We start from the raw sequence: 15,550 nt of genomic DNA, 5'->3' as shown, positions 1-15,550 counted from the left end.
CTAAACCGATAAAGAAGAGCTTTCTCTATCAACGGAAAGACATTTTTTCGCCTGTTTCCCAAACCATACCATAGAAAGAAGGACTGCAATGCGCGGATACGACAGGAAAAGAAGCATTTAGCGGTACATACTTGGGAGAGAAGCACATGCGTAGGAAACAAGGATGTTTATGTTAGCGCGAATAATTCAGACACGCTCTGAGTGCATTCGGGTGAGATTAGCAATGGAGCATTCGGGCAAACGAAAAGAACGTTTGCGTTTCGAATGGGGCGTTTTTGTTTGTCCAGCGATGACGAGTACCTCGTCCAAAGGCAGTCAGCTATCCGGAAAACGCTGCTCTCGATTAATGCTCGTTGGTAGCATCGCACAATAGCATAAAAGCACATAAGGCAAGTCACCGGAAGGCTGCATAACACCAAAAGGTTAGGAGGAAAAAACAACGGACGACAATCGGGTACAATCTGTGTTGGTATCTGAGCTGGGAAAAGGGTTGAAGGAAATAAGAGCAGTGAAAGCTTTATGTAGGATGTACTCATCGAATGAACAACGTACTCAAGATCGTTTTTTACACGGCAGATTTATGTTCGAACAAGTCGTAAAAAAGCGAGCTTAGTTGGGAGTACCAAATAAAAGAAATCCTCATCACTCACGAAGAGCACTAAAAGAGATTTACTCATGTAGTGATGTTAGTCTTTGTATTAGCCTGGGATCTACTATTTATACTTATATATCTTATCTTTAATTAAAAAAATGGCAAAAAAGAAAAATAGAAAGATGTTAATTCATCAAACTTGTTTCCTAACATTGTTTTATAAACTTGTTTTTACTTTAACGAAAACAAACACACACAAGTATTTATTTTTATATAATCCGTTATTTTAAGTTATATGACTAAAACTATTATTGCAATGAAATGACTGCCCTTGTTATTGGTGTAGAAATTAACTAACTAACTAACGCCATGTTTCAAGCAGATGCCAAAATCTTTTTATGATTTTTTATAGTACAGACCATATATTTCCGATTTATGAAAGTTTCATTCAAACGACATATTAGTTTACGTATGAATCGAATATGTCTTTATGTACAGTTTAATAAGTCGGCTGATTGTTTTACTCATTGGATTACGTTTGCCTTGAAAGTAACATTTCAACCTGTATGGCATTGCGCACCTCTATTTACTTGTCCTGTCGCTCCTATGGCGCTCCATAGTTCCCACCAGCCCCACCGAAAAGATTGATTAACATCTTGACGGGTCATATACTTATTAATGCCGCCCATAAAATTAATCCTGCCCGACTATGAATCGGACATTGTACACGGTACAGCGACTCTCCTCCCATGTACGGTAACAACCATGTTACCTCACGCAAGGTCATGTCCGCATACGCGCCAAACATGAAGCGTACCTGAGCAAGTCGAATCAATCGAGCACGGCTTGTGATAAACGATCCGATTGATTCGTTAGCCGGATGCAGTTGCAGTAGTTGTCTTGCGGCTATCGAAAGGAGAGGGTGGGCGGCGGGATGAACGTCAGCGTTGGGTGGCTTCGATCGCGCCACGTGCGTTCGCGAAAACGACCAACCAGCACCGGTCTTATCTGAGATTAAACGAACGAGGTGACAGCTAAAAGGAGAAACCGGGCGATTATTTAAATTAGTTCCCCTACGAATGTTGTACGGCGCGGCGGGCTGCATCAGAGGAGGGATTTTATCTCGGAGGTAGCGTTATTTGCGTTATTGTAGGCAAAAAAAGGATAAGTATGCTGCTGGTAAGAAGGTAAGAAGTATGCGCGCTGCAATAAGCATCCTCGTGCCCTTTCGGCACCCGGCGAGTGGAGCTCGGTGCATCGGAAGCTCGGATTTCAGCTGCACCGAAACCAGATGCACACACGCGCACCGCTCCGGGGGCGTTGAGGCAATCGAAAGCAATCAACATCAATTAGCAAGTTTATTTGCAACACCGCCGGTTTCGATGGATTCTTCCGCATCGGCGACTGGTACAAATTGCTGCTGCTGCGCCTTTAGCGGGTGGCAGATCGGTTTTGCCGCTACCGGTACCGCATACTATGAAAGTATGATTTATCGTCTACAATCATTTCCCATTACACAGGCGCGGATCGTAAAATCAGCTCCGGAAATTTGTGTGTTTATGTTGTGTTTGTGTGGGTTTATGTGTGTGTTTGTGTTTCGGTGGGGATGAATCGAAAATTCATCTTTTGCTAGCGGGACGAAGCTGTTGGCGTGGAGTGCCCGTGCCTAATACGTTGAAGGTCGCGAAGTACGCGATTCTCTAACCTTGCTTAGTCATTCAGTGGGCGGGAATGGGTTGGTTGTTGCGCTCGCATTGGAAAGGTGCATTCTGCACCGAAGCATTCCAGTAGCGCACGCCGATCGTTTGCTCGATTATGGTTTGTTTAGTCTGGATGAATAAAATATTGCTCAATTATTCAATTTATCGCGGGCCTGGGCCCGGCAGTGGCAAACAGGACTGAAACCGCCGTTCTGTGCAGGTCTGTTCCGCGATCGATACTATCGTCTGCCAGTGCATTTGTGTGTTTGTTCTGGCCCGCTTGTTGATATGTTGTGGTTGCCCGCTTGGCAAATGTGCAACGCATCCGCGAGTCGAGATGTTGCAGCATGGATGGACACGAAACACGAGCCATAACTGTACAAACAAACGATTGGCCCAAGTTGGTTTATAATTGCGAAGCGTGCGTTAACATGGCGATCAAGAATAAGTTCATAATCGATGGATTATGAGCTTGAGCGGGCAATGTAGTTCGTCCAGGAATTGCAAGGACACAAAATTGACGAGCGCAAACAATGAATGTGTATTGTGAAGGTGAATGGAATTTCAGGTGATTAATGTCTGGGAAATGTTTGCACCACAAATTGCATCATAATATTGAGAAACCACCGTTACTTAATTTTACGCACAGAATTGCAGAAAGGAACTTTTTTTTACAAATAATAAAAAGATTGAATATTCAACAGTTGGTTGGGACCATCGGAACCAATGGCCCTTCAACCCGAAGAATAATGATACATAATTTTTCACGATCGATGCAAAACATGCACAAAATATTGCATTTAATTCTTCACAGCTAGCACCGATCGTTTTGTCATGATCAGCGATCGGTCGATGTGTGCAGCTGCTTGCAAGTTACTATTCTGGTATTCCCATTCTCTGCTTTACTGGAGCAGCCAGCTTCGTGTCGTCGACAAAGCGCTTCAAGTGGTGCCCTTTTACTACAACCCACGGCAAACTGAAAATGCCAGAAATAGATAGAGGAAGATCGACAATGATCTATTGACTAGTTCAGGCGCGCGCGTCTCGCTAGGATTTGCTTTTCGGAGGATGCGCCTCGGCACAAACTCGGAGACGGCGGTGATGGCGGCTCTACCGGTGGATTGACACTTTGACAGCTCTGATGCAATACCCATTTCCAGTCGACGGATGACGCGAAATCGCACAAAATCCACCCTCCAGCCGGGGCGGAAGGAGGACGCTTATTTCCACCGTGATCAAATGACAAACGGGCGCGTGCGCTTGTGTTTAGCAGGCAGGGGAGATGAGCGCAAACTGTGCAAGAAGAAGCATCACTGTGAAGACGGCAATGCAAAGATAGTGTGCTCAACTTCTCCGCGAAGATTGAAGCTAAATTAAGCACAAGATTAGCATGACTGAAGTGACTTTTCAAAGTGTCAGAATGGCTGCACTCGCAAACTAGCTGGATGCAGCGCAATTTTGCCCCGGTGTGTGCGCGCATGCAAACGAGCAACCTCAGGGAGTAAGGTAGAGGATGGGAAGGAGGAGGGAGGGAGTGAAAGAGCAGGCTTAAGGTTGCCCTCGGGCATTGAAGTCGATACAGCGGTTCTATTCCAGTGCCAGTAACGATGACGAAGACGATGTTGCTTCTGCTGCTGTTGCTGCTGTTGTTGATGATGATGATGATGATGATAATAGTGCAAATATAAAATAAATCTTCCGTAAGCTTTGTGTGGTGGTGCGTGGCTACTATAAGCCCGTCTGGAAGCAAGGAAGCTAGTCGGGCAGGGTCATGCAAAAGGGAGCCACCTTCGGAGCTCCGGAGCTCCCGCCGACACTCTAGGGGGGACGTCCGTTATGCGTTGTGATTGATTATGGAATATTTATTATAGTGTCTTGTTTTGAAAAAATAACTTCAACGGTTCGAATTTCCTACACCTCGAGATCGGGGCTGGAGTGGCAACGTGGTACGGAGCGGTACAGCGGTTTGAGCCGTTCGGTCTTGGGACTCACGGATCGCAGAATGTTATTGTGCGCACACTGATGGGAAAGTCATTTTTCACCGAGTGGTCAGGGCGCGTAGTACAGTTCGTTTCTGGCTGCTGCTGCTGCTGCTGATGCTGATGATACGATCCGCGACAGTGATTGGAAACGCCTGGAGATGGTGAGAAAAAATCAAACACAAAAACGATCCTAATGAACATCGTGTGTTCTCATTCGCTGCCACGATTGACACCTTCGATAAGACGCACATAATGAGCTAAAAAAAGAGGGGACATGGGCTTGTCTTTGCCACGAGCGATAAGATTGCAATCACTCGTGAGCGTGTGCTGCTGGGCTGAAGAAGAAACGCTTTCCACAGCAGTAGGTGGGAAGTTGGATTGTGGAACGTTGCATTGAAAAGAACCTATTTTCTAAAGCCTGAGAGCCCGTTCTCGAACTGGAAAACCAGATGCAGATGTTTTTATTGTCCCCCGCCTGGAAAACAAATGTATTTAATGCATTCTCTGCCTTTTCCGCCCCGTTTCAGACGACGAGCTAGTGAAGCGAGCCCAGTGGCTGTTGGAGAAACTCGGCTACCCGTGGGAGATGATGCCCCTGATGTACGTCATACTGAAGAGCGCCGATGGCGATGTACAAAAAGCACACCAGCGGATCGACGAAGGTAAGCTGGCGATGATGGTGTCGTTCGACATCACTTTCATCACCGTGTCAGACATCTACTGTGCCTAGCACCGGTCCAGTGGTCACAGGGTGTAGCAAAAACGCGTTCTTTTTTGCGAGAGACTCTACCTCATGATGCAGCTGTTAAGGAAAGGTTTCAGATGAAGGCAATTTTTCCTAGGATAAGATGATCTTAAGTTACTTGCATATTAGTGTTTAACATTGTCGTCTCAACTCCCAAGAATGTTTTAACCGTCTAGGGCTAGTTTATGTATACTGTTCTCATTGAAGTGTCGTTCAATCCAACAGATTAAGTTAGCTAGCTCTGACACGAGAAGTTAGGAGTATCTGCATCTTGAAGGTAGCGGCATATGGTGTTATGCCACGTTCACTGACTTCAAAATTCGATATAAAGAAAAAAAAACAAAATCAAAAACAAAATTGAGAATTCCGTCAGCCAGTAGCAGTGACCTTCAAAGCCTTACCTTTCCATTCATTTATGTTTAACACAGGTCAAGCGGTGGTCAACGAATACTCACGATTGCATAATCTGAACATGTTTGATGGCGTGGAGTTGCGCAATACCACCCGTCAGAGTGGATGATAAACTTTCCGCACCACTGTAACTGTCCGTATCTTTGTATGAGGGTGTGTGTATGTGTGTTTGGTGAAACGAATTCAATAGTTCTGTGCTATTTTAAATCAAGCCGCGTGCGCAACTGATGCCGATAAGTTCAAACTAGTGTTTAAGGAGTGGAGCGAGAGAGCCGCACCACGGTACAGAAGGGCAGTAGAACGGGTCGGCAGCCTAGCTGCACTGGTGCGGTGCGTTCGGCGTCTCGGGGGGAGGGCGGGGAAAGTCTAGTGTTAAATCGGAGCAGCAAAAACAAAACAGTGGTCGTCCCGTTCAAGAAACGGCCTGTACACACACAGAAAACACTGCACCATGTTTGTACATAGTAGATCCTAGAGCAGGTGGTCGTTGCTCCTCGAACGCTCTGGACGCACGGCTTTGCGCGTACTTGCGTAGCGTTCCACCGATCGTGGGTATTCGTACTGCCACAAGCCCGCTTTCTCCCATGCAATCTCTCCAACCAAACCAACAAACAACAACAAAAAACCAATCGACAAAATGAATCACACCCCTTTTGTATCATCTGTATATTCTTGTTCTTTGCGTTCTTTTCTATGTGGCCCACGCCCCGGCGGGTACGTAATTGCGTCGAAAACCCCGAAACCCCCGGCACATACAGTGTACATACGGTTTGAGGACAACTTTGACCTGCAGCCCTTCTGGGGCTGCCACGTGTAGCTATACTTGTGAGATCGGGCGCCGACGGTGTAAAGCGCGAATGGCCACCACACAGTGTGTCCACTCCAACACTACCCCTCTGGAACTACCCCGTCCAGGGATGCACCGGCTCGGCTCATGCCCCTGCAAAACAGTCCGGGCTTCACTGTAGTAGCTCCGGCTTTGGTCTGAGAGAAGGATGCCCTTCGAAGTGTCGAAAGCGTGCATTGGGCGTTCAAGTGTGTGTGTGTTAGGTTAAGCTACAGCAGCAGTTGCGTGTGCTGAAAAGCGAAGGAGTAATAGAGTGCATAATGAAAATGAAAATGAAGCAAAAGCAGAAGGCGGAGGAGAGCAACCTGTGTTCCACTAGTAGCGAATAGTTTAGTCTAGTTTCGTCACCAATCAACCTTCCAACCATCGTTCAACCAATACCTGAGTCAACATCGTCATCGTTATCGTGCCACAACTTTATTAAAAATGAACCTTGTCCGCGCCACCGTAGGGTGATCTGAGGCGACCTTTCTTACGGGCGCGACCCACATGCCATCGTCACCTTCTCCAATCAAAACCAACAGCCTGTACCGATGGTGTGCAATTGTGCGTGCGTGTGTGTTATTAGCAAAAAAAAAAAAAAGAAAAAGAAACGGTGAGAGAGATAGATAGATCGAGATCGAGAGTACAAAAGAGCAGTAGAAATGTTCGTTGTTTGTTTTCCGTAACACAGTTGTTTAGCCAAAATGGGAATTTCCACAATCCCGGGGGCGGGGAAATGCGGGAATACGGCGCACACACATACATCAATCAAAAAGAAAAATCCTTGCGCTACATCACTACCGTTTGCGCGGTGCTGATCTAGAGCAGACCACTTTCCACTCCACTCTACAATCAATCAATCTGTGCAGAAGGTATGGTAAGACGGCCTTTCAGCGAGGCGCGGTCGCCACCATAACGCCATCCGACGAGGGCTGAATGCGAACTATGCTAATCGATTTTCCGCTTTCTTTTTATCCCACTCCCCTTTCTCCCTCTCTATCTCTTTTACACCGCCCCTTGTAACCCCCAAAAAGGTAAACGACACATTAAGACCTACGAAGCGCTGGTGAAGTCATCGCTCGATCCGAACAGCGACCGGCTGACGGAGGACGACGACGAGGACGAGAACATCTCGGTGACCCGCACCAACTCCACCATTCGGTCGAGGTCCAGCTCGCTGTCGCGGTCCCGGTCCTGCTCGCGCCAGGCCGAAACTCCCCGGGCCGACGATCGGGCCCTGAACCTTGACACCAAATTCAAACCATCCGCCAGCAGCAGCAGCACCGGCTGCGATCGGGACGACGGTGACTGCAGCGCGTTCGACGACAGTGCCTCGGTGGTGCGGGGGCACGGGCGGACGGCCCACAGCACCGGTAGCAGAGGCCGCAGCCACTCGAAACGGTACCACACCCACTCGGCCGAGCACATCGGGAGCCACATGGCGGCCGCCCAGAGTCGGTCACCCGCCCCGGACGACGAGCCGGTGGTGTCGGTGTCCGTGTACGAGAGCCTGGTCGAAGCGGCCAGCAAAAAGACGCGCACCTTCAGCCCGCCCCGGGGGGAGGCGGAAGATTTGCATGCCGCACGGAAAGCATCGCCCCACGACGAGCGGGACGAGCCGACCCCGGCCCAGCCCTACGAAGCGTACCTGGAGTCGGTGCGGCGGAGTAAAAAGTGCTTCGCGTTCAAGGACAGCGAGGCGCCGGGCGAGGAGCCGACGGGCTACGAGAAGGAGAAGGAGCCGCGCATTCCGTACTCACTGCCGAAGAGCACCTTCGAGCGGCTCGATCTGCTGAAGAAACCGAACGGGCTGACGTTTCCGATGTACAAGTACAGCGGGATCGAGCCGAACAACTTTGCCCTGCCGCTGCTGCTGCCCGGGCTGGAGGCGGTCAACCGGACGCTCTACTCGACGCCCTTCCCGGCCCAGCTCCTGCCGTCCAGTCTGTATCCGTCCGTTAGCAGCGAGTCCACGACAGTGCCCATGTTCCACACGCACTTTCTCGGGTATCAGCCGCCGCTGCAGCTGCCCCACGTCGAGCACTTCTATCGGAAGGAGCAGCAGCAGCAGCAGCAACAACAGCAGCAGCAGCAGGGATTGGCCGAACCAAAGGAACCGACGTCGTCGTCTTCGCCGGGCAGCAACCGGCTAACGCCACCGAAGGGTGCATTTTTCTACGCGAGTGCGGTGGAAAATTCGCTCAACGCCCAGCAGGCTTCCATTGCTACCATCCATTAGATCCACACTGCGTCCACTCGCTGTTTGCTGCAGCGTACCGCGGACAGTGCAGTGTACCGCTGTACAAAAAGGTAAGTGTGGGCAGTATGCGGTAGGGTAGGATGGATAGATTAGACAGTAGGCAAGTGGGGATGCAAATTTACAGCCCTTTTGGTCACTTTAACAGACACAACAGGTAAGGGACGCTAGCACGAATCATTGCGACAAAATGGAATGAAGCAAATGGCCTTCGGACATTCTTTGATCTTCACACTGTTTCCGCGGGCAGGGGACGTTATTAGAGGAAAAACGCCAATATGTTGTCGTCAACATTGGTTCCGCTCCCAACCTCGGGGCTGCTTTACTTCTGCCAGTATCGATCATCGCCTGGTATCGCTCGGCATTAAATAAATCATTCATGGCCAAATCAACGTTTAGTTATTGATATGGGCAGGAGGAAGCAAACAAACGAAAAAAAAACGGGCACACTCCATCGAACTGGACACTGGAAACTGTGCACCCTACGCTCACCCTCATTGCCCCTACCAGAGCCGATGTGCTGCAAAATTCTAAATAAAAATAATCCATGCGGGTCGCGAAGCAAATAATTTATTTCCTATTTATATTTATTTTTAATCACACACAAATATGGGTGTATACACGTGTGTGTGTGTGTTTGTGACGGAGTATGGACGGACGACGGACACTGTGGTGCAAATAGCGGTGAGCGGCCGTGGCCGAAGGTTGGCTAATGCAACGCGTTGTGTCGACCGTTTTTCCGAGCGTGCCTGATTTCCAATGCCTATTTTTCACTCCACTGCCGCTTTGGTAGCAATTGCCTTCGGGGGGACCTTTTTACGGCAAATGTTGATTTGCACCGACACACACCGAATTGCACACTGCACCCAGTCAGTCAGGCAGGTGGTGTTGTTTGAAAATGGCGCTCTGGAGCAACCAACAAACGAACACAAAACAAAAAAAAAAAAAAACAAATCGATAGAAAGAATCGAGCTGTTTCGATTATTCAAAATTTATACACAAAATATGCAACGTATTCCCCGGTGGGGTACCCTCATTTTCCGACCTACCCCCCCCCCCCCCCCCCGGTGCACCTCAAACCCACCGGCAGCAATCAATGTAATAATGGTAAAGGGTGGCGTGCCAAATACTCTCGGACCATTCCGCGCTCGACGTAGAGACATACAGAGAGTGGGAGCTGCAGTGACAAGAGTGAAACAACCTGGAGACCCCTGCATTCGTCAGGCGGAAATAAACAAATCAAAACAATCCTCCCGTCTGATCTCGCGACCCTGCCACCCACCGGCAGCCGGCAACCAGTCGTCCAATTTCGGCACTTTGGCGGTGTGCAACTTTAGCAGTCTATGCACATGCATTGTAAATATGCATATTGCACGAGATAAAGCGAGACGGGTTGAGAGAAAGAGTGTCTATGAGCGGGGTGGCCAAAAGTATCGAACGACAAACTATGCGCGTATTACGAGATGCGATCGGTTTGACACTCGGCATTCGCACTTTGGTGGCTATTTTTATTCGCCTGCTTAACTCCGTCGCTGTTTGTGCGTGGCTGTGTATGTGGCCGGGCGAGCGTTTGTTTAATCTGGCACGGTGCAGTATGCAGTTCGGATGCTAGCTCTCGCTGCCACCTGCACCACTCGTTCCATGTCCAACGACAGCAACGTCCCGGCAGAGTGATCAGCAGAAGAAAGGTGCTTCGTGCCAATTCTGTCGTATACATCGTGCACGGACACGGATTGTTGACGAAAGGTTTTGTAGCAAACCGGGCGGCGAACAAGTTATGAATAAATTTACTCCATTCGTTATCCACTGATGTATCATTAATGGCAGCCGGTCAGTTATGGGGCGCTATGGGCAGTACAGTCGGCCCCGGGTGTGCCGATCGGTAAATAAAGTGATTTTTGCATTCCGCTTCCGTGGTAGCTAATTTTGTGTGGCACACTTTGGAGCGAATTGTTTGATTAGGGCTCGTTTGTTCGCTTGACTGTAAGGTATCATCCGATGAAAGCGGTTTTAAATGTACACCTAAATGCTAGATTTACTAGGCCAGTCATTTTGACAGGTAGGTCTAGGAGCTTTTCATTATGCCTAATTATATTGTAAATATTTAGTAGTGCATTTAATGCAAACTTCCAACAAATGAAAGAGTCATTCTGCTCTTTGAAGTATTTTAATCAGTATTTTTCAATGGTTAAAGTACAAACGCTTAGAACGTTTGATATTGCTTGTGTTTTATCTATTTATTTGTTTATTGAGTGCCCCTGACTTTCGTCGCTCACAAACAATAATTAATTTCTGAACCTAGATCTAGTAAATGTACGACATAGCTCGCATTGAAAAACAACGTCAATATCTCTCTAATTTTATGGTCTAATTACATAGAGAAGATATAAAACTATCTATTATTTACCGATTAGAAATTAATTTTAGTATCCTCTTGCTAGTGCTCGAATCGAATTCATTTGCATTCCTTCTGCTTTTTAGCCGCAGGTATAGCAATATCGGAAACTCTTTCTTTAATATAGGTTTAAAGAGCCTCTAATGTGCATCTTTGCGCTGATCGTAACGTTTCACCGAATCATCAACGAGTTTTTTTTTTGCCATCTGCAATGGAACCATCCTACACTCTCACGTGTTTGAAAGAGGTCCACGGCACACCGGGAATGCATTATGCGCTGACGGCGGTGGTGTTTTGTTCGAAGTTCGTGATGCAACCGCCGGGGAAGTTGCACACAGGGATTTAACGACTCCTCGTAAAACGGTATTATATATCGAGGCCGCAGCGAAAGGTAACGCCGCAGCCGCAGCAAACGGCTACACAAAAGTAAACCCCTCTCTGTCGCTCCCGTTGCCCAGTGCCGGACCGCATGGCGCACATCTTCGACCAGTTCGCGAGGTCGCTCAATACATTAGGAACTAATATATATTCCAGGCAATAATAATTTTCTATTTTACTGCCCTTCGTGGGGAGATGCTTTGCGAGTGGTGCTCTGTGCCAGGAGAGGAAGAGAAGGCATATCCACCAAACACCTCCAGGGTTTCAAACACGTTCCCTGGGCTTATCGTGAATGGTAAATCTTTTGCATCTTTTGATGATCGATACTCGTCGGGCCCGGGACAAGACCAACGCCAAGGTGCACCGTGTGGACCAACATCGTAGACGACAATCCGTACGTTCCGTTTTGGCAAGGAGGAGCTGTATGAGGTGAGATAGAGTGTGTGGGAGAGAGATAGGAATAGCGCGAGAGAGTGAGAGAGAGCGCACCTAGAATAACAGCTCGCTTGACTGACTTGACTGACTGGCAGGCCATAGAATGGTGGCGAGAAAAAGCGTCTTACAAGACGCGCTAAATGCAACTTTACAACGGTCGTAAACTAGGTCGTAAATATCTTTGCCAGCATACCTTCTGCAAAAGAGCAGATCCCGCAAACACACACTGCATACGGCGCAACGGCTGCCACTCGTGATGCACTTGTAGTAGACTGGGGCCCGATCCGAACCGCCCCGGACACGTTTTGCTGACCGAAACAGACACGCACACAGGGTGCATTTTGCTAATTTTTATGCTAAATTTTTCCATCACCGACATGGGATAGTTTCCAGCTGAGAGTGCAAGTGCACTTGGGGTGCAAGTTGAGGCTGAGGTACGATAACGGACGCAGTCCACTGCTCATCTTAGCCTTCTAACTGTTCCTGGAAGATCCGATATGTCTCCAATCAGTATCGTCGGCGGTATTTTACGATAATCCGCAGCGAACGGGAACCGGCCGCCCTGGTATCGGTTTGGCAAACGGATCTGCACTCCGCACTACCGTCATGACGCGATTAGAGGTAGAGCAGCATGCCGTACTACGCCACCACTTGCAACGGCAAACGTCGCGGAGCAACATTGTGGCCGCAGCGCCGAAGCAATAAAAGTTGGAGGACATCTGTGAGCAGATAATTTACAAGCTACTTTGTATAATGAAAAACGCATTAAAAAACTACGCCTGGCAAGTTCCTAGTTGTTCTTGGGGGGTGGGGGGGGGGGGGGTTGGAGGGGGGCAATCATTTGCGAGCCAGACTGCGAAACTGTTACAAGACAAACCCGGAGCATTTCCGGGCGATCAACTCATGATTATTGTTAGACTCACGGTGACGAGCTGTGAAGCGTCCTGTCTTTTCGGACGTTGTGCGAAATGTTTCGCACTGCAGAACGGCGGGCGTGGTGTAGTTGCGGTTTTTCTACAGCTCTCACATACACGTTACCGGCATGAAACACGGAATGCGAGTGATGCAAGCTGGGAGTTGGCGCATCAAACTCCACTAATGTTGCACACTGTGTGGGGTGGGATCAACTTCTTCGCCGGCGTTTGTTACGCCGCGGTGGTGCCGATGAAAAGACGCCATAGATGGATTTTAGCCAAAGACACACCGTTCCATCGTGGCCGAACAACGGTTGCAACGGTGCGCAGGGTGGAAGGTAATGGAACCGGTTCCGGTACTGATCGGCCATTACGGGCTAGTGAATTTTACTAGTTTTCAGAGATAATTTTATGGGTTTCCATTTGTGGGAATTGCTTTTTTTATTGCTTCAACTGGCTGTGAGGTCTCTCTTCTGGGCCGGTGTGTTGTTTCAGCAGTTTCGTTCCTTTGTTCGAGCGTTTTGTGCATTGTGCTTGATGATATGACAAACCCAGAAAACAAAACAAAAAACGATAACTATATGCGTCTGGTTTATCTGGCTGTAAATTTAGTTTGCAGTCCTTCATCACACAGACTTACACAAACCTCATACCCTAATCATTGTGATGGATATCGTTCAGTACTATGAAAGGTATCATGATGTTATAGAGGTGTTTGCACATATTCCTAATGAATTACATTTTTTGTTTTATCCATTTTAAATGATGAATAAAGATGCTACAAACAGGTATAAACTCATATTAATAAACCTATTGTCCAAATTAATATTAAGTGGCGTGGAATGATACAGCTTATGCACGACGCGAATATTACGAGAATGTGATCTACTTTGCAGTGAAAATTTGTTTTCCTTGGTTCCAATATTTCCACAAGATATATACAGCACCGACGCTAAATATAACCCGCAGAATAAATATTTCTAATATTTTCATGTGACGTTTGAAGCAACAATGACCAGAAAAGATGTCAATTTATGTATGTAGTAACTGTATGAACTGATAGTTGAACACCACATCACAACACTTCCAAAACTTAATGTTGAAATTTGTTAGAAATTTGAGTTGGATATTTCACGTAAATATTGGAAAAATATAAATCTGACGCATGAATACATACTAACCTTATATATCATGAGAATTCTTTTAAAATGAGACAGTTTCTTACAAAAAAATCATCATCAGATCAAACATCACTGGATCTCAAAGTTTCGTTAGACGTTCCCTTTAAATTGTAGTTTTTTTTCAAGTCCTTCAAATAATTAGTTTTCTCCTCATCATACTAATACACCTTTTTCGATTATTTTCCGTTTCTTCAAAACAGATCGATTGGAATTTCACATCAATCATCTGCAAGCCCGAAAGATGCTACCTAGTCGTCCCCAGCTGTTGCTACTGGAGCTTTGCAAGAGATCCAGCTTTCGTTCCTTATCGATGCACAAAAGGCGCACCCGGAAACAAAACAAAAATCCAACCCACTCGCCAACGACCCAAACGGCGGGTTGCAATGGAGAAACTCCCACCCTCGTAAGTGCTATCTAAGCGTTAAATTACCTTCGCCCTTTGAGGTAGAACAAACTAGAAGCAAATGAAACAAAAAAAAATCATTGCCGGCGGCGCAAGTGAACAGCGGGAAGGGAAAGAAACCCCTGTCGAACAGAAAACATGATTATTGATATTTTTCGATCGTGCAACGAAGGTCTACACTGTGATACAAAATGTTGTGTACAGGATAAATATTAGATTTTTTGTTTCGAAAACAATAACACAGCTAAACGGTAGGAACAAAACAAGGAAAACCGAACAAAACGAAACAGTACGCACACGGCTCGTTGTATGTAAATCAATCTATGTGACCGTGTATGTGTGTGTGTGTGATCGTATGTGATTTTGTGTGTGGCGAACGGTTTCCCATTTTCTGTGAGTAACGCCCCGTTACGATCATTGCTGTCATCATTGAAAAAAGCTAAAACCAAACCTTCATCGAAACGAATGGCGCGCGTTCTTTACTTGGCGCCCAATTTCCCACCAAAATTCGAACCTGTTTTTAATAGTGTAAAACGTAATGAAAATAGTAAACGGGTGTGTGTAGTGTGTAGCATGTTTCGATCACTGCACTTGGAACCAAAATCTCAACAAAAAAAAACAAACAGAAACTCATTGGCAGAAAGGCAGACACACCGGAATTGCGAAGTTGGGAAAGCAGATCACTTTCTTGTTATGTCTGCGTATTTCTCTTGTGTGCGAATGGAAGACAGGAAATTCAGAGGTTCATCTCCCATGGAAGATGACGGAAAGAGATTAAGAAATTCGAAGGCAAATCTGTTACAACGGCGAGCGATTGTGTTATGGCTAGTAAAAAATTGAATTGTGATACGTGCGCAGTACTGCATATTTGTTCAATTTGTAGCTTGTAGTAGATCGCCGTGCTCGTGTCCCGTGATCCGGGGGCGGGATGATAGACCCCGCCATTTGGAGCGATATCCCATGTTGCTGTACTCTTGTTTCGGTGCCTTTTTTCTTGCTCTTTCATTTTACAAAAAAAGTAATTATATTGCTTTTGTTTTATGTGCGCACCCGCACACACAGCTGCACACGATCGTACAAGTTAACGAATGGTTTAGTTTGCGCTAAGTTTGATTGGTTCTAGTTCGCTAAGTTAGTCTGTAGAGAGATTCGTTTATCGTTATGTTCAGCAGCAGTGTCAGGAACGAGATTGGAAGATAATAACAGGGGCAGGGCAGATGAGCAAGGGGGTAGGTTAGGGGTTTGAAGTCAAAATGCTTTAGCCATCCTGCAGTCGAATTTAAACATTAAAAAACAGGCCCGCCTTGACGAAACAAATACCCCCAAGG

General features: G+C 47.0%; 1 protein-coding gene across 8 annotated transcripts in view; it reads left to right on the top strand.

Annotated features, from left to right (window-relative positions):
• LOC121603765 overlaps positions 1-14,102 on the top strand; it is an 86,010-nt gene extending 71,908 nt beyond the window's left edge. For all 8 annotated transcript variants that reach the window (XM_041932973.1, XM_041932976.1, XM_041932972.1 and 5 more), the window contains exons 5-7: positions 4,802-4,936; positions 7,294-8,569; positions 14,020-14,102. In XM_041932973.1, coding sequence (XP_041788907.1) covers positions 4,802-4,936; positions 7,294-8,498 — 1,340 coding nt within the window. In that variant the 3' untranslated portion in view covers positions 8,499-8,569; positions 14,020-14,102. The remainder of the gene's footprint in view (positions 1-4,801; positions 4,937-7,293; positions 8,570-14,019) is intronic.
• The last annotated feature ends 1,448 nt before the right edge of the window (positions 14,103-15,550 follow it).

Source organism: Anopheles merus, chromosome 2R (genome assembly GCF_017562075.2).
Source record: "Anopheles merus strain MAF chromosome 2R, AmerM5.1, whole genome shotgun sequence".
In the NCBI taxonomy this organism is placed as follows: domain Eukaryota; kingdom Metazoa; phylum Arthropoda; class Insecta; order Diptera; family Culicidae; genus Anopheles; species Anopheles merus.
This window is presented reverse-complemented; position numbering and strand designations above follow the sequence as displayed.